Below are 27,311 nucleotides of genomic sequence, written 5' to 3'. Positions count from 1 at the left end.
GATGGTTTTCAATTAATTATATAAAATATCAATTTGAAAGTTACATATATGGCCTGTAGCTTAATACATTATAGGCCCTCTCCTATCTAATGTCTATTTTCCTCCTTCATTGGTTCAAATGTCTCCATTTAGGAAGTTTTGAATCATGATACAGCTCAAGGACACAGGACTCAGTTCAAGGCTTGTTAGAAAAACGGAGAAATCTAAGCATCAACCAGCAAGTGGGGAGAGCTTTAGATGAAGAGATAGGCCTTGAAGCCACCCCTAAAACTTCACCTTTTTGCAGTAGTCTGCCCTTCCTACATCCATTGTTCGAATTTGCTGGAGGTAGAAACATGAAACTTCTCACAACCTCCAAGTGCTATGATGATACAGTTGCAGTGAGCCAGTAAGAAGTACCTAGAATTACTCTTCAAGGTAAGTAAAAATAAACATACCCAAATATCTAACAATGCTTAATTACACACCATTTCCACATTGTTAAATGGGAAGCAGGGCAGCTGCATGAAAAAAAAATGAAACTGTATCTAGAAAAACACGTCAGTGCTGCTTTGCTCATAATTGTCAGGATGTATACAGGGAGAAAACACGCAAATAAATGCAAGAGAAGATGGCAAACAATGTGTATATTTTCCAAACAAGTATAATAATTCAGGAGTATTCAGGCACATCTTTCAGGAAGGTGATACATACATATTTATCATTAGAAGAAGGAGAACTTCGAAAAATCTCAGTTCCTTTTCATGTTAATTACAATAAGGTATATATATGTATATATATAACTTAGTTTGGCTTACCCCTGAATTGAGCTTGATATTTCACCATATAAAATAGATAAAGCTTATGCAGTGTTAATATAATCAGCTACTTATTTGGTAGCATGTTTTAAACTACAGCTCAGGGGGGATCCCCGGGTGGCTCAGCAGTTTGGCGCCTGCCTTTGGCCCAGGTCACGAACCTGGAGTCCCGGGATCGATTCCCACATCGGGCTCCCGACATGGAGCCTGCTTTTCCCTCCTCCTGTGTCTCTGCCTCTCTCTCTCTCTCTCTCTCTCTATCATAAATAAATAAATAAATAAATAAATAAATAAATAAATAAATAAATCTTAAAAAAAAAAACTACATAAACTACAGCTCAGGAATAATGTTGGCTATTTGTGAGCTCATATAATCCAGATACACACAATGTACCAGATACTCAATTAATCTTTACATATAATATCATTTAATCTTCAAAACACCACCATAAAATAGGTACAATTGTTATACTAGTTTTTCAAATGAAGAAAATGAGACTGAGAAACATTAAATAACTTGTCTGCAATTACAAGGTAACAAGTGGCAGAGCCAAATAAGAAGGTCTGAGGGAATAGGGCAGTGAATACTTGAAACTGATCTGCTATGGCTCTCTTCCAGGATAGAGTCCCAGATGAAGGAGAAACTATTGAGAGTATAATCAAAATTGAACTTGACAGGGATAATAGAGGTAAAAGAAAAAGAAGGCCCAGATGAAGTGGGGAAGATGAGCAGAGAGCCAGGCTATCTCAGCAATCAAGTCACCATATTTCTTAACAACAGACAAAAATAACAGATGTGAGAACTCTGTGAAGTCAGAATAGCGGAGTGCATCAAGCCTCTTTCTAAACCTTCAAGGAGAGTTAATTCATATAAAAATGAGCAACTTAAAATTATCAAGGTCAAAACTCGCATAAAGTTTCCACAAGAAAAAGAAGAATAAGGAATATAATACCATCCTTACACACACTGAAAGTATGCCAGAAACATATACATATACCTCAGATTAAAACTGTAAACTCTCTCAAATAAATAAAAATACAGTAAAAAATGATAATATGAGAAAAGACGTAAGTTAGGAAAAAAGGAAAGATTACAGAATGAGGTCTTGAAACTTTAAAAAAATATTGCATTTATTCATATGAGACTGAGAGAGAGAGGGAGAGAAAGAGAGAGAGCAAGCACGAGTCGGGGAGGAGGGGCAGAGGAAGAGGGATAAGCCGACTCTCCACAGAGTGGGAAGCCCCATCCAGGGCTGGATCCCAGGACCCCTAGATCATGACCCAACCCAAAGTCAGACACTTAACCAACTGAGCCACCCAGGTACCCCTAGATCATGAAACTTATGAAAGAGTTATAAATAAAAGAAAAGTCCTTTAAAAAAAGAAAAAGAAAAAAGACTAAGGAATGAATAAACACAATAGCAATGCCTTAGGAGAAGTGGAAAGAGAAAAGAAGGAAAACATTTTAAAATCCAAAAGAGGGCCACCTGCTAACTGTCAGTTAGGCATCAGACTCTTTGTTTCGGCTGAGGTTGTGGGCTCAGGTTGTGATCTCTAGGTTGTGAGATCAAGCTCCACATCAGGCTCCATGCTCAGCATAGAGTCTGCTTGAGTTTCTCTCTCTCTCTATCTCTGTCTCTCCCTGCTCTCTCTCTCTCAAATAAATAAATCTTTAAAATAAATAAAATAAAAAAGAAATTCAAAAAATATTTTTAAAAATTTGAGATAAAAAAAAAATTTTGAGATAAAGTGACAAATATTGAAGATAGATAAAGAAAAATTTAATATATGGGTACCAGAGGTATCTGAAGAAGAAAACCAAGATAAGAAGACAGAACAAATACTAAAAATTATAACTCATGAAAACTTTCATAGACACATTAACTACATTCTGGAAGGACATACCATGTACCTAAGAAGACTGATGTATATTGTCAGGCAAAATAACTGGATTCTAAAAAATAAACAGAGGAGGAAATCCTTGTGTGTTTAGGCAAATAGAACACATGGCTTATAAAGGAAAGAAAAATAGATGATCATCAGATTTTTAAATAGCAAAGCTTTATACCAGAAGAACATGAAATACTATAATTTAAGATACTCAAGGAAAGAAAATGTGAGCTAAGAATTTTATAGCCAGCAAAACTGACTTTGAAAAATATAAGGGAAAGACAAAATTTGATCAACAAGTAAGAACACAGAAAATATTGTTCCATTGTAACTTTGTCAGGGAATCTGTTAGAGAAGGAGACTTAACAACTAAAATTACTCAGAAAACATTAACATGAAACACGGTGAACATTAGATATATACTTGTTTGTAGAACTAAGAACTAAGAATATATGATGGTTGAATGAGAGAGATTATCTTACATGATCTGGTAATGAAGACATAGTATAACACTGTAAAAATGAGAAGAAAAAGGGAAGAGGTTATATAAAAATTTTGTAACTGTTATGTGTAATTTTAATTATAGTAGTAGTATGAATATTATTGTTCCTACACTATTGTGTTCAAAGGTAGAATAAAGTAAATGGTTAGTCATGAGAATTTATCTCTTATCACCTTTATCCTTGTTAATGAGTACTGGTGTAGAAAAGAGAAGAAAAAAATAAAGAGGTTTAGGAAAAACCCTATAATCCTAGATCTGAAGAAGAAATATCAATATGAACCCAAGATTTTAAACTAAACACATACAGAATTTCCCAGTTCTGTCCAATGAAAAGGCCTAAAAACAATGGCCAGACCAATAACAGTGAACATTTTGAAATATTGTTTTCCATTAAAACAAATCAAGGCTTCTTGGAGAAATGGTTAGCACTTTGAGGCTGAGATACACCAAGAGGCCTGAAATATCTTATTGTGCCAGATAGCAAAAAGCTATTAAAGACAGCTAGGCTCATGCAAAAATAACTTAGGAGCTTCTCACTTGGCTAAAGATTAGACAATTTGAACTTCACAAAAAATTTTAAAATCCAGTGGATTAAAACCTATCAGATATATTTAAATATATGAGTTTATGATGATGAAAGAAAGAAAGAAGAAAGAAAGAAAGAAAGAAAGAAAGAAAGAAAGAAAGAAAGAAAGAAAGAAAGAAAGAAAGGAAGGAAGAAAGAAAAGAAAGAAAGGAAAAAGAAAGAAACTAGCCAGTCACCTTTAGAGGATGACAAGGAACCAATTTATTTCTCTTGAAAGAATCAAGACTATATCTTGCCTTTCCTGTATGAACTAAAATTCTTTATGAAGAAATTGTCTTTTTATAAACTTCCTCCACTTAAATGGAAACAAAATGATAGAAAACCACCATTTTGCGACCTTTCATGAATTGAAAAAAATCTAAGCAATGAACATGAGTGGTTGAGAATATTACACACACAAGAAAAGACAAACTAGACACCATGTACCTTCTGATGAAATGGCACAATCCCAACTATAGAGTTGCCAAAGGGATCAAACCTGAAATGGATAGAAGCCCTGGATCCCTCTAGTGATTTACAGAAAATACAGAATAACCTATGGACCTGTACCACATGCATCTAATTGGCCAAATGCAAACTGTGGAAAACTTACAGTACAAGCCATCCAGGTTCTTCAACAGATGGATTATAAGCAAAAGAAAAGGGATGAATGGGGACACAATAGGTTAAGAGACTAAAGAAATATATCCCAAACTATGGGCAAAACTAAACTACATCATCTGATGATGTGCATTAGGGTGACTAAACCACAAAGAAACATAAGGAAGTCAACACTCTAAAAGTCAGGATAATGGTTATTTTTGGAGAAGACTGAAGGCATAGAAAGGAGTTTTAAGGAGGCTGGCAGATTTCTACTTCTTGACCTCCGTAGTGGTTATAAGAGTGTCTGCATAATAGCAATTTAATGAACTATATATTCATAGTGTGTGGGTTTCTATACCTGTGTTTACTTTATAATAAAAAACTCAAAAACACCAAGCAGACACTTCTAACCTACACTCCTTAATATTCCTCTCCCTTTCTATCTGGGTGGAATCTAGATGTGACACCCAAGGTGACCTGGGAAGCCATAGCTGAAGAAGATGGACAAACTCCACCCACCTTCCAACAATCAATCTGACTCCCTGAATGCATGAAGGAGAGCCTCCCAGTATACTGTCACTGGCCCAGTGTTATTACATGATTAAAAATACTATTATATTGTGTTGGACCCTTTGCACATTTTGAAGTTTATTAGTCAGCCTTAACTAGAACTGACTGAAAAATATTTCCTTTTTTTTTTTTTTTTTTTTTTTTTTGCTTTTCTTTTCCTTTTCCCTGCCAACTCTGCCTTCTTTAAGGCTGCCTTTCCTTCTTCAGACCCTTCATACTTAAAGGGTGAACCACAGGCCAGCACAACTGCCAATTCCTGAGAGAAATGCAAACCTCAGGCCCCATCCCAGACCTGCATTTCATTCAGAATCTGCATTTTAATAAGGCATGTAGGTGATTCCTAAGCACAATAAAGTTTGAGGAGCACCGCCTTAGAAGACCTATTGCATCAGTCAAGTTCTTAGTTGCAAACATAGAAACTAATTCTGGCAGATTTAAGTGGAAAGCCTATTCTGCTAGTTCAAAGAAGGATAGAATTCAGAAATGTTAGAACACCTTGTGCCTTTGTGTCACTAGCTTTTGATTCAAACTCTTAGGCAAATGCACCTGATTTTTATCTGAGTGAAATATAAACTCAAATTCTGGGTCATGTGCCAACAACACCTAGTTGCAAGCATGAAGAAAGAAAGTATTGGGGAAAAGCGTTTGTGAAAATAAGTATACTGGCTATTTAACTACTTATACCAAAATTCATATAATGAGTTCCCCCAAACACATGAAGGGAATTCAGAGGCTGACTCAAAAACAAAGACTGGCCAATAAAAAATATATCTAGTAAATCAATAATTCAGTTAATCAAGCATAGGCAGAACATGGACAAAACAGATGCAGGAAATAATAAAGATGAAGCATTGTTTATAAAAGATAAGATCAGAAACTATGAAGAGGTCAGGAATGGAAAGTATGCTAACATTTCCTTTCTATCCCTATGCCAGACATGATTAATCAATCATAGCATTCTTTTATGCTGAGCTCAAATAATATTTCATAATACTTCTCCGCACAGGTGGCTAATACTAATCAATCCTATTTCTCCTGCAATGTGAAAGCTTTCTTTGCTTTAAGTTCCCTGCAAGTTAAGTCTTCTTGCATTCCAGTTTTCAGGCAGAATTGTCTGTATGTCTGAGCAATCCACTGCCATCCTGACTTTTAGAAATAAAAGTTAACATCCAAGTGTCTAGGCTGGGCTGATGACATTTAACAAATGTCTGACTGTTGAACATCTGTCTTGTCATTTAGACAGATGTTTAGAAAAATTCTGTCAACAAGTACTAAATTCTTCACTAGAATTTTGTAAGCCATACCAACCAAGGTCAAATTTGGGGTAGAGGGTGATTTTAAATGGGCTCAAAACTTGGAAACCTTAAAATTTTTCCATGGATGTAGCTGCTCAGGGCTCTTCACAATTACTGACATATTTTACCATATTTCCTCAAGCTTTGGGGTGTAATTGTTATTAAAAATGAAAAATCAAAGTAACAAAGTGTCTGAGCCAGGAACCATCCTGCCTAGGGGGCTTGAGAAAAATTGAGCCTCATTAAGTCAGGCAAATTTTAGCCAGGATGAAGGTCAATTAAGGTAATCAGTCCGTGCAGTAATCCACAGAAAGCCACTTTAATAAGCAAAGGTGCCATCAATGCACACAGCCCGCTGGTAATGATGGCACTGTTCATTGTTTGGGCTGGGGGTGGGGGCAGACGGGAGCAGAGGCATAGCTATGATGCTGTGGAAGAGCACTTAGAAAATAGTCACTGGTTTTGCTTTATTTTGTTTCCTTTATAAGAGAAATACAAAATTCTTTGGTCATTCTATTCATTATCCTGATGACACTATCTTCTATGAAGCAAAGTCATTTTAATTGGGATACTAGCTTCTTTACTTAATGGAACCAATTACTTCAAAAAAAAAAAAAAACCAGCAACAACAACGATAACAGTTATCAGTCTTCATGCTTTTCTCCATGCCCCCACTCTCCCATTCAGGCTCTACTGGATTAATTCAAAGTACACCTGTCATCGTTAGCAATACCTATGTGCGTGGCCCCAACAGCAAACATGTGACAGTTTAGTTTAGCCCAATAAATAGTCCTTGCCCTTTAGATTTTTCCCCTAGGAGTGCTAATACAGCCAGGATAAAAATTGGAACATGTCTTGATGGAATAAGAAGCACTGAGACCAACTTAAATAATTGCAACAGATTTGTTGTATTAATGTATTAATTCTTTACCTCTCCTCATACATATTCCCATTGCCATGTAACTCTGTAGTGCCTGCTGTCTCTGGCTCTGGGCTGGGCATGTAACATGCTTAGAGACAATAGATATTGGCCATCATGATGCATACAGGGGGTCGAAAGGTCCATTCACCCTCAGGTTTGCTTGGTCTTGTTCTCTGCCATTTCCTTGAGAAGCACATGCCTGGGCTAGACACTTGTTTCCCAAGAAGGAAAGCAAAAGTGTTGAATAGAACTGAGTCACCTCAGTCATCCCCATGAAGGCCATCTTAGGTCAGTCAAGAGCAACTGAAGCCAGACATATGAGAGGGCCCAACCAAGGTGACCATCCCAGACTAGTGAGAAACAAATATTATTGTGTGCCCCTGAAATGTCATACTACACTATTGTGACAATAGATAACTGATGAGATAATATACATATTTAATTAGAGTAAGCTTTTGCGGTCATTTAATCATCTTTTTGGACAGACACCATCAAGATAATTTCCTAATCAATCAGTTAACTAGTTTAATGTCATTCCAATTCAGTTATATTACCAAAATCACTGAATTAAGTGTAGTCTGCTCTATATGTTCCATTATACAGTCATGGGCCATGCTTAAAAATATCATAGCTGCAATTTCTTATTTGTATAGATTTAACAAGCCCCTTAATTCAAAAGTTGTACTTAAAAATCATAGGGGCTGAGACAAGAAGGGGTTGGTTGGGGCTCATCCTGAAAAACAGTAGCAGGCTCTTGGCTCCTTCTGTTGGTTCTATTTTCTACCCAGGACACACAAGACTGTGTCAAAGTCCCCTTCTTCCTCCATAATAGGCTAGAGCAATAGCTTTCATTGGGAGAAATAGCAAAATGTGCTCTAAGATCCAAGGGAGTGCTAGGATGATCGTGGATCTCCAAGGAGCCTCAAGCCAACATAGACACAGCTTGCCTTGGTGCTGGTAAAAATGTTAATGGAATATGGAGCTCACAATTGCTGAATGCAGTAAAAAGAAGTGAAGGAGAGGTTGGAAGAATGGAGGGCACATGGAGAAGACAGAAGTAGACTGCAGCAGTGGGGCATGGAGGAAAAGTAGTGAGGAGGACAGCAAACAAACTTTATTTAATGCTTAGTTTATGATAGACACTATTCTGAATGCTTAGAATAACTTCTTTATTTCTCTGAAAAGAGCTGGCTACTATTTTCTCCATTTTATAGGTGAGGAAATTGAGGCAATAGAATTCAGTCATTTGCTCACAATCACATGGCCGATAAAAACTGGCAGTGCAGAATTTGAACCCAGGCTGGCTTCAGAGACCATGCCTATATTAACACACACAACCTCTCATATGTTTACATTGTGCCAGCTTTGCATACATTATATGATGGTGGTATAAAAAATTGCAGGCATATTCATGATCCAGTTTCCTGATTAATGAGTAAAGTGCATATAGAATTCTGGAAGTCTTCCCCAAGGTAAGAGCACAAGGAAGAAAACCACAGTGGAGAGAATGAAGAAACAGACCCAGTGGCAGATGGACACCACAAGAGGGAATCAGTGGTCCCTCCAGAGGCAGATGTGGTGTTGAGTCCTAATGAATCCCCACTCCAGGAGCTGAAAGGGACCTGCTGGATATTCATTATGAGACTCTGTGACCTCCTGGGCTTTAGGAGTCTGTTAAAAAAAAAAAAGAAATGGAGGACTCATGGTTCAAGATCTATCTATTGCAAAAAAATATTGATGGGCTATAGTTGCTCTTATGTAACTATCGTAACATAACTTATTGGCCAAAGTGTTTTAAAATGATAAACTGTGAGATACTCCACAACGGCTCAAGGCAAGGGAAGTGAAACTCCTCCCAGAAACAAGTGGGATCCACTTATGTATGAACATCTACAAGCCAGGTGGTAGCAGAGGTTAGCAGGGGTCTGCCTTATTATAGAGAGCTCTCCAACATCTCCAGATGAAATTTAGTACTGTAACAACCTAGCAGTCTATTTTTTATTCTCATTCTTAAGAGTTTTAGAATCAAGCTCTATTCATACTAAATAGATGTACCTATTACATAGTCCATGAGCAAAGGCATACCCAAAATTGGGAGCCAGAGCCCTCAGCAGCCAAGACCAGGGGCACCTTGAACTTCGTGTCATACGGCAAATGCAGGGGCTCATAAATACTGCCTTCATTAGCTCATGGGCCTTCTGATTTGTGTCCCTGATGACCAGGGGCACATTTTTTGACCTCTCCAGTAAACAGGCAATGTAATTCCTCTGTAAATTGACTATTAGAATGGTTTAAATGCCCTTGCCTACAAGCTGAAAGGCATAGTTAACACTTTTTACATAAGCTAGAAGACCAAAATTTAGCTATCAATCAACCAGGGCAGAAAGGAATGACTTGACAAAATCATTTGTTAAGTCTGACAGGAGTCAAGAACACAAGGCTTTCTTCCAACTGTTTAAATGTATGTGTGACAAGGGAATATTAATTGCAGAAGACAAGACATTTAAAGGTATTAGCTCAGCACTACCAGTCTATTTTACCCAATTAAGGCTATTCATCAATGTAAATAACTGCATTTTCCTCAGCAAACCAAAAGGAACGTAGTCAATGGATGGTACCTAATCTAACAATCCACTTCCTTATTTCACAAGACAGCACAGTGATGAAAGGATAGACACAGTTTAACTCACAAACTTAAAAAGAAAAATAGACTGTCTCAAACGACCAGAAATTGTCTGCCTATGGGGTGGGACATGAGGAGTGTATGATGTATATTGAGCCACCTTCAAATAGATACTGCAAAGTGTTTTGCACAAAGTCTAAAAACCCACAACCATTTGATGAATATGAAACAGTTCCCTGAAAAAGACAGAACAAGAAAAAAAATGGCTTTCCCCAGCCAACTAGAATCATAGAAGCTTAAACTTAGATAAGGCTTTGAAGATTGCATGTCCAATTTTAATCTCCAATGAGAGGATATCTCTGTGATTCTTTTTAATGGATAGATGTTTCCTTCTTTTTTTTCAGCTTTATTGAGGTATAACTGACAAATACAGTTGTTAGATATTTAAAGTGTACATCGTGGTGATTTCATATACATATACACTGTGAAAGGAATCTCTCCCATCTGTTTATTAACACACCCATTACAGTGCATAATTTTTTTTTTTTTTTTTGGGCAAGAACATTTAAGTTCTACTCTCTTAGCAAATTTCAATTTTTCAATACAATGTTATCAACCATAGTCATGTTTTCATTAGATCTTCAGACCTGATTCACCTTATAGTGAAAGTTTGTACCCTTTGACCAATCATTCCCTATATCCCTTAACCCCCAGCTCCTTGCAACCACTTTTCTATTTTGTTTTTATGAGTTTCTTTTTTTTTATGATTCCACATATAATTGATAACATGAAGTATTTGTCTGTCACTGTTCAGCTTATTTCACTTAGCATAATGCCCTCACAGCCCATTTATGTCACAAATGGCAGGATTTCCTTTTATCTCATGTCTGAATAATATTGCATTGTATATATATCTTTACCAACTCATCTGTTGATAAACAGATTGTTTCCACATCTTGGCTACTGTGAATAACACTGCAATGAACATGAGACTGCAGATACCTCTTTGATATCCTGCGTTCATTTCCTTTGGATATATGTTGACCCATGAACAATGTGGGGGTTAGGGGCACCAACATTCCACACACTCAAAAATCCACATATAACTTATCAATGGAATATTATTCAGCCATAAAAAAGAATGAAACCTTGCCATTTGCAATGATATGGATAGAGCTAGAGGGTATTATGCTAAGTGAAATAGATCAGTCAGAGAAATAAATATCAAGATTTTACTCATATGTGGATTGTTTTTTATTTCTGCCTTTGAGAAATTTCCTTTCCTTTTTTTTAATATTTTATTTATTTATTCATGGCAGACACACAAAGAGAGAGAGAGAGAGAGAGAGAGAGAGAGGCAGAGACACAGCCAGAGGGAGAAGCAGGCTCCCTGCAGGGAGCCTGACGTGGGACTCAATCCTAGGACTCCAGGATCATGCCCTGGGCCTAAGGGAGGCACTCAACCACTGAGCCATCCAGAAGTCCTGAAGAAACAGACTCTTAATTATAGAGAACAAACTGATGATTACCAGAAGGGAGGTGGGCGGAGGGATGAATAAAATAGGTGATGGGGATTAATGAGTGCATTTGTCATGATGACCCATAAGGTGATGTATGGAAGTGTGGAAAGACTATACCGTACACCTGAAACTAGTATAACACTGCATGTTAACTAACTGGAATTAAAACAAATATTTTTTTTTAATTCTACATGTAACCTTTACCTCCCCCTGAATTTAATCACTATAATCTACTATTAACTGGAAGCCTTGCTGATAATACAAATAGTTGATTAACACATATTTTGTATGTTATATGCATTATGTTTTGTATTCTCACAATGAAATAAGCTAGAAAAACATTAAGAAAATCATAAGGGTGAGAAATTATATTTACAGTGGTACTGTACTGTATTATATAAAAAAAAATTCATATATAAGTGGACCTGCGCAGTTCAAATTCATGTTGGTCAAGGGTCAATTATGTGTCCAGAAGTGAATTTGCTGGGTCAAATGGTGATTCTGTCTTAAATTTTTTTTAAGGAAGATCCATACTGTTTTCCAAAGTGGGCACGCTAATTTTACATTCCCACCGACAATGTGCAAGAGTTCCCTTTTCTCTATATCCTCACCAACATTTGTTATCTCTTATCTTATTGGTGGTAGCCATTCTAACGGGTGTGAGGTGATATCTTCTTTTTTTTTTTTTCATGTGAGGTGATATCTTATTGTGGTTTTCATTTGCATTTTCCTGGTAATTAGTGGTGTTGAGTACTTTTCCATATACTTGATGGTCATTTGCATGTTTTCTTTGGAAAAATGACTATTCAAGTCCTTTGTCCATTTAAAAAAAGTTTGTGTACGTGCTATCAAATTGTATGCATTCTTTATATATTTTGGCTATTAACCCATTATTGGATATATGACTTGCAAATATTTTCTCCATCAGTAGGTTGCTTTTACATCTTTTTTTTTTTAATTTTTTTTTTATTTATTTATGACAGTCACACAGAGAGAGAGAGAGAGGCAGAAACACAGGCAGAGGGAGAGGGAGAAGCAGGCTCCATGTACCGGGAGCCCGACGTGGGATTCGATCCCGGGTCTCCAGGATCGCGCCCTGGGCAAAAGGCAGGCACCAAACCGCTGTGCCACCCAGGGATCCCGGTTGCTTTTACATCTTGTTGATGTTTTCCTTTGCTGTTTAGAAGCTTACTAGTTTGATGTAGCCCCACTCTTTTTGTTTTTGCTCTTGCTGACTTTGTTTTTGGTATCCTAGATAAGGAATCATTGCCAAGACTAATGTCAAAGATCTTACTCCCTTTTTTCTTTTAGGAGTTTAATGAATTCAGGTCTCACATTCAAGTCTTTACTCATTTTGAGTTGGTTTTTGTAGATGGTATAAAATAGGAGTCTAGTTTCATTCTTCTGCATGTGGCTGTCCAGTTTTCCTAACACTGGAAACTATCCTTTATTGAAGATACTATCCTTTCCCATTCCATATTCTTGGCTCTTGATGTTTATTTTTGAAAAACTAATAAACATCCTTTAGTTATTTATCTTCAATTGTCATTTCAAATCTCAAAAGGGATAAAAAAAATTTCTGGGGATCCCTGGGTGGCGCAGCGGTTTAGCATCTGCCTTTGGCCCAGGGCGCGATCCTGGAGACCCAGGATCGAATCCCACGTCAGGCTCCTGGTGCATGTAGCCTGCTTCTCCCTCTGCCCCTCTCTCTCTCTCTCTCTCTCTCTCTCTGTGTGACTATCATAAATAAAAAAAACAAATTAAAAAAAAATTTCTGATCTCAAAGCAGAAAAAAAATCATACATAAAGAAAAACCTACATAAATGCTACACTCCTATTAAAGATATTTAAATGTTATTCTAAAGGGGGGTAAATGAGAGAAAATTCACAAAACTATAATGGGGTAGAGAGTAATACAACTAACTAGAAGATGCAAAAATGTTATTATAAGAGTAATAAGTTCACAGAGAGGAAAAATATGCTTTATCTCTTTCTTACTTTATTCTGCTCTCTCTACTCAGTGATTGGTATTCATTCCTTCATTCCTGCTACTAGCATTTGAGGAAGTCCTGGTTTACCAAGCACTATGTCTGGCCAGGGACCCAGAGAAAAACAAGACAAGCCATCTACTCCTGTGGCTGAAAACCTTTCTGCTGTCCCAATTCTCATTTACTAATAAAACTACAATGATCAACCTGACCATTTACATATTTGACTAGCTTCGTAAATAATGCTGCTTAGAGGTAAGCATGAGTTCTTCCCGTTAAATGTATTGGAGGCTGGCCTAAGAAACACTTTTTAGAAGTTCAAATTTGTTACATTTCCTTCACATCATATTACTTAAGATTTTTTTTCTTTTTTGTCTCTCAGGTTTCTCTCAGATATTTTTTCTCTCAGGAGTTCTCCATGCCTCCAGCAGGACAGACATAATATGAAATACCCAGTTTGTTAGCCCAGAAGATTTGGCATTTTTCAAAAGGGTGAAATTTTAGGTAACTAAGGCAAAGGTAGAAAAGACATTTCTAGCATAACTACCTTGTTCAGATCCCTCAACCCACACTAAAAGGCAGAATGATTTTCCTATATATTTGGAAAGTCTACTCAGTTTTTGGCTGCTTATTACCTTAATAAAAAATTTTGTGCATGTTTGTTTTATAGTTTGCCAAGAACTTTTCTTGACATTATTTCATTTGATCTTCCTTACAATGTCATGGGGAGGGTGAGAGTTATGGTTTGCAGGGACAATATCATTTTACTTGTTGTATAGATGAGGGAAGGGTTGGTTGTATACAGCAAATGCTGGGGTCAGATTTTCTGATTCCTAGATTAGTGTTCTTTTACTTATGTAAAAGAGTTTATGTGTGTTTATGAATCTGACTATTCAAATTTACAGACCCCACTGGACAAAGGTCATTTTTTTTCTATCCTTAACTCCCACACCTATTCAACTACTTTCCAACATTTTATCCCCTTCTGCACTGCTTACCACAAAAGGAAGTCTAAATTTAAATGCCTGGATATTTAATTTTGGGCATCTAATATCTGTCATTGATTAGTTGGCATTGAATGGGTGTAAGCTGCTTAAATCCAATGTAAGCCAAAAGTTGCATCAAGTAAGTTCACCCAGCAAGGACCCTTAGGAGGCTTATAAAATGCTACGCGATCCCCCACAACTGCCTAGGCAATATGGAGAAACAATCACTGATCGGATGGATTTGATGGTAGATTAACAGTAGAAGCCTATAAAGGTGTGTGGTTAAAGAGTTTGAAGGAAGATACAGAGAACAACTCTCCAAAACCATATTTCTCTCTGGTGGGGTCAATTGTACATACCTGCCACAGTGTCATAAAATTTGTAGTAGAATTTGGGTAAGATCATCTGGACCTGTGGGTCTCAGAAGAATCCTCATTGTAAATACAAGAGCACCTGGGAGAAGCTCAGCCAAAACTCACCATTTCCCACTCCAGCTATCAGATTCAAATGAGTGCCACTTTATTTCACTTGAGTAGGATGGGAAATGGAATAAGATACTGTTGGGTAAAGGAAGAGGAATGATGGGCCCTTACTTGTTGGTTCAGATGTTACTAATAAATGAACCTCTGAAGCTTCTGACCATTTGTGGTCATTAAAGAGCCTATGATATTTTCTAAAATGGAAAACCATTCACCATGCTCCTCTGCTCTATTCCAATTATAGATAACTGTGTGCCTCTGAGCTAACTTCGCTCTCCAGAGTGCTGCCACCATATGCTATACTTCTTTGCTTCTTGTCTTTAACTATTGCACAGCATTGCACTTCCAACAGCTGCTGAATTTTTCCCTAGAGGGACTTCATTTCAGACAGGCCCAATGATTACTCCACATTTCCAAGTGTGGAGAAATCCTATAAAATGACACTGGTGCTAAATATGTTTCAGGGAAAGGCAGGCGATTGGGTTAGATTTAAGGTCCCTCAGTTTTTCAGGGAAATTTGGGCTCTTACACCATATTTGTTTCATCTCAAGCAGACTTACTTCTAGAGCAAAGGTTGGCCTACTTTCCTGTGAAGGGAAGGTAGTATATATTTTAGCTTCTGCAGCCAGTTGATGTCTTCCATGGCTACTCAACTCTGCCACTGCAGCACAAGAGCTGACAATACAACTTTATTTACATAAACAGGCAGAGAGCCAGATTGGGGTCACAGGTAGTAGTTTGCAGGCACTTGTTCTATATGGTTTCATCGATGGATTTTACGGTGATAGCATTCCATTCTGTCCATGTCACTGTTGCATCACTACAGCAATCCCCTGGCTATTTCAGGCTCCATTCACCCATTGCCTGCTTATGACTGAGCATCTGCTGGACCCACCTGCTTGAGAAACTGAGGAGGCTAGAGATGGCCTCAAAGAGCGCCCAAGTGTCCAGTATAACTGGTATTATCTGACCAAGTTGACTTTTCTTCTCCCTTTGCCTCATGCTCTTCTAGAAAACAGGCTATTGCAATGGTCTCTAAGTGATTCCTTTTGTAGCAGAAGCTTTGAGGAAGGGAATTAAGAGGAAAGGTTAGATGGAAGCATAGAAGTTGTTGACTTTTCCCCCAAATTTTGGGAATTAGGAGGGTATCTGGCTAGGTTGCCTGACTTGTCTGACATAGGTGCTGTAATCTGGACTAAACTCCAAATCCTACTATTTCTCCCTAATTTGCAAAAACAAAAACAAAAAAACAAAAAACACCACAAAAAAATAATAAAGAAACAAACAAAACCGGGGTACTTCCACAGACTGACTAAACAGAGAATGCATCCAAAGAGCACCAGGCAAGCAAGTTGCTATGGTGATATGCAGACACAATGACTAGATGATCAGTCATAAGTGATCCACTTTCAACTAGTTATGGCATCTATGGATACAGCCTCAGGGTCACATTGATCTAAGCCTGCAGATTTCAAAGGGGGCTGTGGGAAATCTGCTTAGTCAGGCATACTTCACTAGTGCTGACTTCTTCTTGCCCCTGCAACTCTGTGCCCTCCCTCTCCCTGCTCAAGTGCTCAGATCACCCAGCTTGCCATGACCAAAGGTGCTTTTCAGTCACCCCTATACACATTATAACTTAGAATATAGCTATTTAAGGCAGCCTAATCCTTGCTAAAATAAAAGGAATCAAATAAAAATATAGAAATCCCACCCTTAACAGTTAAAAGGATTAATACACCAATTGACAAACCAGGGAAGTGTAGGAGGGAAAGGAGGGGCTGCCACTGGTTATCTACCCAAACTTCTCACAAGCACCTATGGTTGAGTCAGATGGGATATCTCTTCTGATCACCAAAGTCTTCAGGACAAATGATTCTCCTGTAATCCTGGAACACTACAGCATAATCCATTCAACTGTTTCCCACTGAATATACCAGGCAGGTCTGCTAGTCTCCCTGACCTGCACTTAATCAGAGATCCCCCAGCTAAAATGAAAGTCCTTTACTTTCCCCCCCTATAATTAATTAGAAAAATAATTATCAGAATCTCATTCATGATACAGTGTCTTGAAGTGGGCTGGGCACAGGTATGGATGGTTAAAGAAAAAAAATAGTGACTTTATTAAACAGGAAGCCTATTATTATGATTATTATTGAGAATCTCAAGGCTCATTATTAATTAATATTTACCTTACACTTGTCCTATTAAGGGAATTTTAATAAAAGCTATAAACTAAGACCAAAGTATATCAACTTTAACAACTACAGTCATTAAAAGGACAGGCTTCAGAGTCAGCCCACTTGGGTTTTCTAACTTAAGAGTTCTGTATTATTAAGAAATTTAATTTTATTGCTGGAACTTCAATACTCTACTCTGAAAAAAATAAAATCTTTTGATAGTAATCCTCACTCCACAGAATTGTCATAGGGATAGTAGGTAAAGTGTTAAGGAAAGAATGGACGCTAAACAAACATCAGCTTCAGTGGGCAGCTTTGCTTTTTGACCTTTGTCCATAACCAGATACAAATGAGAGCAATGGCTCAGACGACCATGAGAGTTGATTATTTGAGGGTATCTCAGTGACAAGACAGCATCAGCTGCTCAGTTCCTAAATGTATGCCTGTTAGCATTCAGAACTATGGGAAGATAAGCCAATTAATTGTGAAGCAATGAATTCGCATGCAGTAATACTCTATCTGCGTAAGTCTTTGGAACTCTAAATACAGTGCTTTACTGAAACTTTTATCTGGGTCTTAAACATAGGCAAGTTTAAAAAAAAAAGTTTTGCAGAAAAAAAACAATATCAGTGATTGATAATTACAAAATCACTGATTTGTTTTTAAAGATTTTATTTATTTATTCATGAGAGACACAGAAAGAGAGGCAGAGGGAGAAGCAGGCTCCATTCAGGGAGCCCGATGTGGGACTTGATCCTGAGACCCCAGGATCATGCCCTGTGCCAAAGGCAGGCACTAAACCACTGAGCCACCCAGGGATCCCAAAATCACTGATCTTAATTCAACTTCTAACAACTAAAATTGCTGAGTGAAGGGATAAGCTCCAATCTCCAAATCAGAGGCTGATGGAAGGATCTTAAGGAGCCTGAATAAAAAAGTTTTGCCCTGGGGCACCTGGGTGGCTCAGTGGTTGAGTGTCTGCCTTTGGCTCAGGTCATGATCCTGAGGTTCTGGGACTAAGTTCCTCATGAAGCTCCCCTGGAGGAGCCTGCTTCTCCTTCTGCCTATGTCTCTGTCTCTCTGTGTTTCTCATGAATAAATTTAAAAAAAAATTAAAATAAGCAAACAAACTTAGAGGTATCCTCTACCTCTAAGAGTCTATGAATCCATAACTACTGAATCCATATTTCCTTTTTCAGATAGTTAAGAAGAAAGCTCAGAAGATATTACTGCTTTTCTTTCCTGGCTCTCTTTTTCTCCAATTCCTACCTCCAAATTTTGGGGGTAACTTTCCAGTTATGTGTACAAAATCTTTGTACACATGTAATATAAAATCATCATTCAGCTTTTAAAGTAAGCATTTAAAGGGACTGCATCTTTTTTCATGAAGTTAAAGATAGATGCGTTTTTTTTTTCTCCCTCCCTTTGGGGGGGACATTCTTTGTTGAGACAATAACATTTCTTAGCATTTTTTTTTCTGTATATGAAGGAAGTTTTCCATGCTCCCACCTGACAAAAATACCTGTTCTGGGTACAGTTTCCTGAAATGTGGCACCATATGTGCATCAGTAAACATTATGTGTAGAGTAAATTAAACTGAGCCTTATAATTAGGCAGTAAGGAAATTACCGTAGACCTGAAAGAGTAAATCAGCAGTATTAAAATGCTCTCCGTTTTCTCTGAAGCACTTCAGAGTGCCATAAAAAGCCCATGTCACTGTGATAAATATTGAGAAGAAATGCATTTGGAGCAAGACAACCTAAAAGATACCACAATTCAAATAGGTCTTCAAATCTGGAGTCCAAGGTCTCATAAAATTTAGAAGTCAACTCTTTTGCCACTAATGTAGGGGAAATAAAGGAAACCTCTTGACATTGAGACTTTCAGGGGAAACTCTCATACAGCAGGTGCAGTAAAGACTTTAATAGATAGAAACTCTGGAGCAGAGCCAAGACTAAGGATAGATTCACCCATCATAAACAAAATAGCAACACTGTAAAATAAAGACAGAATCAGTTCTGCTGTTTTTATTCCAGCTTCTGGTAACTGCCCTGTGTTGATAATTTGCTCATAATGGATTTTTTGTGTTAATTTCTATTTTCTAAAATACTATAAGAGTATTATTTATCTTGATTACTGAGTTTTTTGGTGATGCCTTAAATTTTGTACCTGAGGCTAGTGCCTCACTTGCCTCACCTTTGCCGGGCCTGCACGTGGCACAGTGAGCAATCAGACAGACCATCCATCTCTAAACTTGGTCCATAAGGAGAGAAGGCTCAAACATGGATTCTCCTTCTCTCTCAACAGGTATTATATCTGTGAAGTGGGGAAGCAGAGGCTCTAGTAGAGGATTAGAGAGAAGTTGGAAGGCTTCGGAGTCCTCAGATACATTCCCCAACATACTGTAATGAGGTCTGAACATTCCCACTTTCAGAAACAAAGGCAGAGGAATTCAAACCTGCTAGAACATCGTGGATTTTCTGGAAAGCTTATTACGGTGATACGGAGTTTAATGTGCCACCCACCATATGCACATGAAATCAAAATCTCCCAAGGTGGGGCTGTCTATCTGCATTTCAGCAGGTTCTTGAGGGGACTTTTCTAAAGCCAGTCCAGCAACAGGAAACTTCTGGAATGAGGCAGAGAAGTTCTCTCTTAAAATGTAAATAGCTATTTTATCACAATGTAAGTGGACTTTTTAACAAATCTAGTTGTTACAACAATGGAACCAGAGACATGAGAGTTTAGAATGAAGGTTAATTGATGGCTGTGACATTTCTTAGGTGCCAAGGCTACATACAGGCGGTTCTTCTTTCAATCCCTGTATGGCGTAGGCTTACTTTACTTCAGCCACTAGGATATGTCCTGAAGAAACAAAAAATAACACTGGGGATAGGCAAAAGAACATAAATAACTTAAATCTACTGTAAAAAGTGTCATAATAAGGGTATTTTAAAATGCTCCAGAGCCTACTGGGTAAACCCTGTTTATAGGAATTGGATAAGGTTGTGATGATAAGGTGACATTTAAACTAAGCCTTGTAGGAAAAATTGTGAATTTCCTAGGGGGAAAAAAAGAGGGAGAGAGAGCATTCAGAAAAATTGTGAATTTTCTTGGGAAAAATAAAAGGGAGAGAGGGCATTCTAGGCAGAAACAAGTGCAAAAGCATGAGGATGTGTGAATGCTGACTTACACTGCTGGAGATAGAGTAAGCTGAAGGTAGGAAGGCTGGTTGTGAGGCTCTGACCATGATTCTTATGAAAAGCAATTAAGCAGTCCCAATGGGAGTGGATAGGAAGGACTGGACATGCATGTAGGGGTTGAAATCCACTGGACTGACTGACGGGAATTTAAGGAATGATAATGGGAGGAGCTGTACTGGGCTATGATCCTCTTGGAAAGTTAATTACAGTGGGAAGCACAAAATTGTGTAGGGTAGGGGTGAGGTGAGGATTTGGATTTCAGGTATACTGGAAAGTTCATTCAGCCAAGAAAGACAAAGATTGGTCAAGGGCATATAAAGTAAATAGATGGACATTATAAGCAATATCCTCTTCTTAACAATTTTCTATCCAAGCAATGAACACTGTTGAATTCCCTCAGCCATCATTAGTGATACTCATGGGAGTCAGGAAGGCACACAGTGATGAGATCCTAGGGATATGGGCTGCCACCACAGCTGGTGGCTACAGAAGGAAAGGCAGAGCCTGTAGGAAGATGACTTTCTAAATTTCAGATGTATTCAGCCTCCTTGGGAAATGGGGAGATAAAGAAATATCAGCTGTCTGATGGAAATTTCCCCTGGGAAAACTGATGCTAGCAGCCGTTTCAGGAAATAAAAGATAACTTCAGCAAGGAGGGGTCAAATGGAAGATATATATATTTGACCACAAACTGGCTGCAACGATCCATGTTGCAGTCAGAATCAAGGCGATTAGCTGCTATCATCAACCCTAGAAAAACCTCAATTCAGGCCATAGTGGCAAACTCTTGTACAACACACTTTAAAATTATCTCCCTCTCAGTGACAGGTTTGGATAAGAAATCCCAGTCTAAACATAGCCTCCAACAATGAATATGGGCCAACTTCATTTAATCGAGATGAGTGTTCTAACGTGACTGTTCTGGTAAGCAAATGACATTCTTTAAAAAAAAAAAAAAAATCCTTGTTGTTTAAATCATCATTGACAATCTTCCAAAATTTCCTTCTGAGGAATTTTATCCTAGACAATATGATATAATTTTTTTTTATAACCTTATAGTGGATTGTCCAGTGTCAGGGTCAAGAGTCTTAATGGCATTTTCATTGCCTAGAACAGGAGAAGGTGTCAGAGATTAGATCAAATGCAGACATTCTCTTGAATCTGTTTTGGGTCTCTGTCATTGCTATTTATCCTTCCCCTTTCTACTTTTCCTTACTTCCAGGGCCTAGAGATATTAGCAGAAAAGAACAAATCAGTAGCTGAACTACCTGATTGAACATTTTCCAATTCACATATATATTATAGAGCCCTCCGCTCAGTACAGTTTATCATTTGATTATTCAGTGTTGATCAAGCTACTGTGATTGATCTCTTTCTGTGATTTAGAGATTTCTGTGAACTCTTTCTGTGATTTGCTAGTGAGGGAGAGGTCAAGCTTGGCCTCCTATACAAGCCTGTGTTAATATGTGAATAATGAACTATATGCTGGCTTATAGGAATAAATTAAATCACTTCATGACTTGAACAAGTATCTATATAAGGGAAGAGTTTGCCCATAGTGATATATTTTTTTTTCCATAGTGATATTTTAAGAACTGTTTCCAACTGATGAAATTGTGTACTTTGAATTTATTTTAATGAGTATTTCCCAGAAGATAAATAAATATGTGGTGCTCTGACTTTCAGGCTGTCATACCAGGATTTTCCTAAGGTAGAGATGGCTTGAATATATAACCCATTTTCAAGAGGCATGTCCAAATGATGGCCTTTCACAGTGCTCTTGAGCCCTCTGCTACTTCTGTCCTTCTCCTACTTGCCTTTATGATTCTGATCTTTGGTGCTTCTGATGTTATTTGTATTCACCTGTCTCTGAGTTGTTTATGTTCTGTATTTCAAATCCCAATCACTATACGAACATTTTCTGGTCTCCATATTTCTACAGCAAGAAGGCAATCTTGACCTGGGGAACAACTCTAGGGATTATTAGCTCTGACATAGGTTTTCAGTAAAGAACACAAACCTTACCATTTGGAGGAAATCAATATTTTATTTTATTTTATTACTTTATTTTTATTATAGTCATAAAGATAGCCTCATGTCCTTATGAGGAAAAGCAGTTTTAAGTCTGAAAATAAATGATTTTAAAATGTTTTCTTACAATGACTTTAAAAATAACTGGCCCCATCATGAGCAGATGCAAGAAAAAGAATTGAATATCTTAAAATTCCTTTCTTCTGTAAATATTTTTGTAAAATCTATAATTCACACTTTGAGAAGCCAGCTACCTAAACACAATAGCACTTTTTAAAAAGAGGACCCAGTGAACCATAACAGCTGGAAACCTAAGAGACAATATCATAACACAACTAAGAACCATATTTTTGACATTCACCATAGATTTCTTTTTCTGACTATAGCATGTACATGTCACCCAACCCAAACCCTGAATTAGTAAATGTGCTGTTGGAAACCATAAAGCACCTCTATATATTTATGTGAACCTTTCTTCTTTCCCAACTGGATCACCAGAGTAGATTGGTATATACGCCACCCAACTGCATATGCTGAATCTATGGAGGGGCAGGATGGGGAAGGGTTATGAGCAAAGACCCTACAGCCATGCTGCGTGGGCTGAAACCTCCATGTATCCATACTCCATGTGGCCATGGGTGCATTACTTCACTTCATATCCTCATCTGTAAAATGACATGATGACATCTTTTCTATATCATAGAGCTGGTGTGAGGATTAAGTGTGATCCATACATGGAGAGAACTTAGTAGAGAGTCTGGTGTGTTTCACGGACTCAATGTCTGTTAGCTATAATTTAGTTTTTATTTTGTAGGCAGTGATTTCAGAAGCTGCTGCTAACTATTGCCTATCTTTAGTCATGTTTCTTATATAAGTTCTCTGTGGATACAGGGTCTTAATAAATACACCTTTAAACATACAACCCAAAGGCATTTTTTGTTTGTTTTTAAATCCTTTGTTACATAATCTATTCTATTAAGAGTTCATCCCAATGTAAAAGGATCTATACATAATTTTTGTTGTTAGTTGAAAGTGCTTTGATTGTAACAGCAAAATTGACACTTTTGTCAAGTTGACACTTACTGAATCTCATTACTGGAATTATTGTGATGGCTATTAAGGGTGAAGGGACAAGAATTAGACCTTTGATTAGTTTTGGGAATGAGGGAGTTGCTAAGTTTAGCAACACCCTATCTTGTTATGATTATTATTTATTAGCTTCTCGTAGGGTAGTATTTGGGTCCTGATTTGCTTATTAACTTGGGGGAAAATAGGACTAATATTAAACAGGACCAAAATAATAACCAGAATAGACCAGCATCCCTATAAGCTTAGAGAAAATCAAGCGACCATGCCTAAAATAGTTCACAGGTGGCACATAGAAGGAGGACATTGAAGAGCAGCTGGCAGACACAGACTGGGTCCTCTCTAAGGGATGGGTAGACCATGTGGGCTACTAGGTATCCAGGCAGGGAATCAGCCAAAAGCTTTTGTTTTTATAATGGTCTGATTCCAGAATCACAGCAGTGACAATAGCTCAGACATGGGCATACTGTGCCCGCAGCTCTAAAATTAAAACATAATGCTTAAAGCTGGCAGTTATATTCCCCTAAATCCATTTTTAATTCTAAACAAAATACTCTTAGGAGGATTCTGCTCTACCACTGCCCACTCTCATGGGTTTAATTGGCAAGATGTTCTAAGCCAATCAATTTTAAATAACACCCTGGGTTTCCTGCAACCTTTTTCATAATATAAGACTCCCCATTTCTTTGGAGAATCTACAATATATCACTCTCTAAAGGAAAGGGATCCACTTACTTGAAAATCCTATGTAGACAGAAATCCTTTTTATTCAATCACTTGATTTTTTTTCAAATAAGTTTAAGTCTACTTTTTTTTTTTTAATTAGGGAAGTCCAAGATAATGATCATGATTGACTTTATTTCTTTTTAATTTGGTGACCAGAACTTTGCAAGACTCCAGAATCACCCTTCTGAAGGACATTGCCCAACCTTGGGGCTACAAGGAAGAAGCAGGAAACTGAAGGAGTAGAAACTTAAGGAAAGTCACTAGAAATGTTTTTCTTTGCTTTCAGCCTTTTTTTCCCCCATTATTATTCTATGGCTCTAAATGTTGTATACAGGATTGCATGTGTGCAGGGAAAGGCACATGGACACTGGTGGGTTTTCATTTAAAATCTCTTCTAATAAGGTTTGCCAGTAATGGAAAGAACAGAAAGTGTTTCAGCTACAGGAAAACATTTATTTCAACCACTAGCATTCACTGGGCCATGCTACCTAGCTGCTATCAGATATTCAGACAAAACCTGGTTAGCCCAATTAACTAGCTCCCCAAATTTAAGATGAAAGTCTACCTGAGCCATGCTAATCAAAGTTGTTTCATGTTCCATTTGTGCAAGTGCTAGGTAGCTTCTGTTTAGATCAGAGAAGCTTTTATACCACTACAGGTGTATGTGGAGAAACAGAAGAGATGGAAAGAAAGACAAAAATATCCCAACATATGGGTAGGGATGGAACTGACAGATGGGAACCATCTTAGTTCTAGAAAGGCAAATTGGGAAAGAGAAAGATGTTTGAACCAAATTTGGGGATGTGGTGTGAAATTATGCCATAACTTTTGGATCTTAATATCATGAAACAATTCTCTTTACCCTATTCCTTTCAATCTTTGGGAAAGGTGAGTAGAAAAATAATTCTTTCATGCATGGAATGGTTTCAAAGGATGACATAGTCCTTCCACTGTCGTCCTAAAAGAAGCTCCAAGGAACTCGTCACCAAAACATTTCAAGTTTCCCCATCAATTCCATCTTCAAATTTCATCACTATCTTCAGTTAAAAAGAATAAACCCTTTTCTGAGAATTTAGCCAGAGTAAAAATTACTTTAACTTTTCCTTGCTAATAAGACAAAAAATGTTGCTATGACAGGTACATAAGCTCAGAAAGCTGAGGTTGCTGGCTCCTGAATATGACAGAATGATTTCTACTAAAACCAAGTGATTGAGGAGGTGAGAAGACTCAGTTCATGAATTTTGCCTTGCTGACAATCTAGCCAAAGAAAGGGCTTAAAGAATATGTACTCCCACTGCTTCAGAATTTGTGATTATCAAGCATTAGGACCTGTGGCACAGGAAATAAATGCAGATTTTTTTTTGGCACCCATTCAATCTTACACAGCTTATAGATAAGTTACAAATTCGGTTTAGTGCCCTACTTTTATGTATAAGCAAACAAGATGAAGAGATGGTAGATCCATAGTCACACAACTAGTCCACTGGCAGAGCTAGAATTAAAACCCTGGGCTCTAGACACCTGATTCAGAGTTTCTCATTAACCCCAGTCCCAATGCCTACTACCCAGATCATGTCACATCAGTTGAGGATTTGTGTAAAGAGATGGTCTAAGAAGGCAAAGAGATAGATCTGGCCAAATATCCATTTGGTATAGGGCAATGTTTTATTCTCCCTTATTTTAAGGTAAAATAAAAAGCAAATGTTTCCCCCACAAGGACTTGTTAGCTGGGTAAATCAGAGTCTTCATATTCCAGAACTAATTGTGGAAGACATTGGCTTAAGCATATTTACACCTACAGATGATGTCCTAAAGTAAGCCGAGAAGCTTCCCAGTAGTAATTAGAAGGGGTGTCTTCTTCTCATTCAAACTATTTCTAAAAAACTCCTTGATCATTCTTGCCTAGGTACCTTGCTAATCTTGTCTGTACTTGACATGTAATAGCAGCAAGTGCTAGATGCAGCCATGCCAGTCTAGCTTTTTCAACCGTAGAAAGTAAGGCTGCTGTTGCCTCAGGGAAGGGGTTGGTGTTAGCTGACTAACACAATCAACACTTATAATAAATGGGATGGAGATATGCAAAAGCTACCAGTAGGAGATAGGATGCCTCTCATGTGGAAATTAAGAGGGGATTTATTGTAATTTAATGGATGGCATAACTCTTCCAGAAAGAACATTACCAAAGAAACTGGAACTCACCATGGAAACAAATGAAATAAGGGTTACAAGACAATAGGGTTACCAGGGTTAATATAGCACTTTTAAGATGAAATGGGGCCCAGACCAAGATTTTTTGCATCCCCCAAAATAGACCTGTCAGAGATACCATTAGCTATTCAAATCATCCAACAAACTCTCTTTGTTTCCCACCAACCCCCACCCCCCCCACCCCACCCCCGCCCCACCAGGTTCCCAAACAGCCATCTGATAGGCAAACATTCTCCTGGTGACTTGTGTTCCCAAAGAGAATAAGTCATAGGGTCAGAGACCTTAATTAGCCCATCAGATTAAGAGTTATGTTTCTCATTAACCATTAGCATTCCCGTTTATTCATTTAAGGTCTTTGGAGTTGTGATAAGTAAGAACCAGCAGAAATCAGAGACTGGCTCTTTGTATACCTGGATCTGGAAAACTGAAAAAAAGAGATGTTGAAGGTGGTGAATTCAAGTTTATACCTGGGAAGATTGTTTCTGGGCAGTGAGCATCCTTTCTCTTCAGAGGGTGTTTTCATCACACCTCTTGAGGCTGTCACATCTGTCTGTTTAACAGACTCTACCTTGTTTTTTTGTTTTATTTTTTTAAGATTTTATTTATTCATTCATGAGAGACAGAGAAAGAGAAAGAGAGAGAGAGGCAGAGACACAGGCAGAGGGAGAAGCAGGGTCCATTCAGGAAGCCTGATGTGGGACTTGATCCCAGGACTCGATCCCAGGACTCCAGGACCACGCCCCAGGCCGAAGAAAGGCACTAAACTGCTGAGCCACCCAGGGATCCCCCAGACTCTACCTTGTTGATGAAATGTTTCTGTGTATATGTAGATGCTATGAACAATAGTAACCTGAATGTCAGCTCTAAGAAGGCACCCTGAGAAAGGACATTCTTGGAAACCGCCACTCAGTACCATGCACTTAAAATAAAAACAAAACAGTACCTGTCTCCTTAGGTCTCTTGTTTTCTTGGTCATCTTATCAATTGCAATGTTTAGAGGATCTCCTTTTTCTTTTCTTCCAGTCTATTAAGAGAAGAGAAACAATCTCTAGGTTAGATAATTCAATTTTAATTTTAAAATTAAAAAAAAAGGAAATGTACTTGACTGGTAGAAACCAAGCAAAAGAGAGAGAGAGGAAA

The 27,311-nt window shown here is 37.8% G+C and overlaps 1 protein-coding gene and 1 long non-coding RNA gene across 12 annotated transcripts in view; one reads left to right on the top strand and one right to left on the bottom strand.

The window, feature by feature from the left end:
* Positions 1–26,353, top strand: part of LOC140601277 (uncharacterized) — a 76,193-nt gene extending 49,840 nt beyond the window's left edge. Inside the window, exons 3-7 of one of the 3 annotated variants that reach the window (XR_012004305.1) lie at positions 133–417; positions 13,309–13,530; positions 19,225–19,602; positions 20,943–21,044; positions 24,120–26,353. This is a non-coding gene — a long non-coding RNA (uncharacterized lncRNA). Of the gene's footprint in view, positions 1–132; positions 418–13,308; positions 13,531–13,657; positions 13,921–19,224; positions 19,603–20,942; positions 21,045–24,119 lie in introns of those variants that run through there. The other 2 variants (XR_012004306.1, XR_012004304.1) reach the window with 2 other exon arrangements.
* CTNNA2 (catenin alpha 2) overlaps positions 1–27,311 on the bottom strand; it is a 1,079,777-nt gene that overhangs the window by 237,678 nt on the left and 814,788 nt on the right. For all 9 annotated transcript variants that reach the window (XM_072769992.1, XM_072769991.1, XM_072769993.1 and 6 more), the window contains one exon: positions 27,115–27,195. In XM_072769992.1, the coding sequence (XP_072626093.1) occupies positions 27,115–27,195 (81 nt within the window). The remainder of the gene's footprint in view (positions 1–27,114; positions 27,196–27,311) is intronic.

This window comes from Canis lupus, chromosome 12 (genome assembly GCF_048164855.1).
Source record: "Canis lupus baileyi chromosome 12, mCanLup2.hap1, whole genome shotgun sequence".
Taxonomy (NCBI): Eukaryota; Metazoa; Chordata; class Mammalia; order Carnivora; family Canidae; genus Canis; species Canis lupus.
This window is presented reverse-complemented; position numbering and strand designations above follow the sequence as displayed.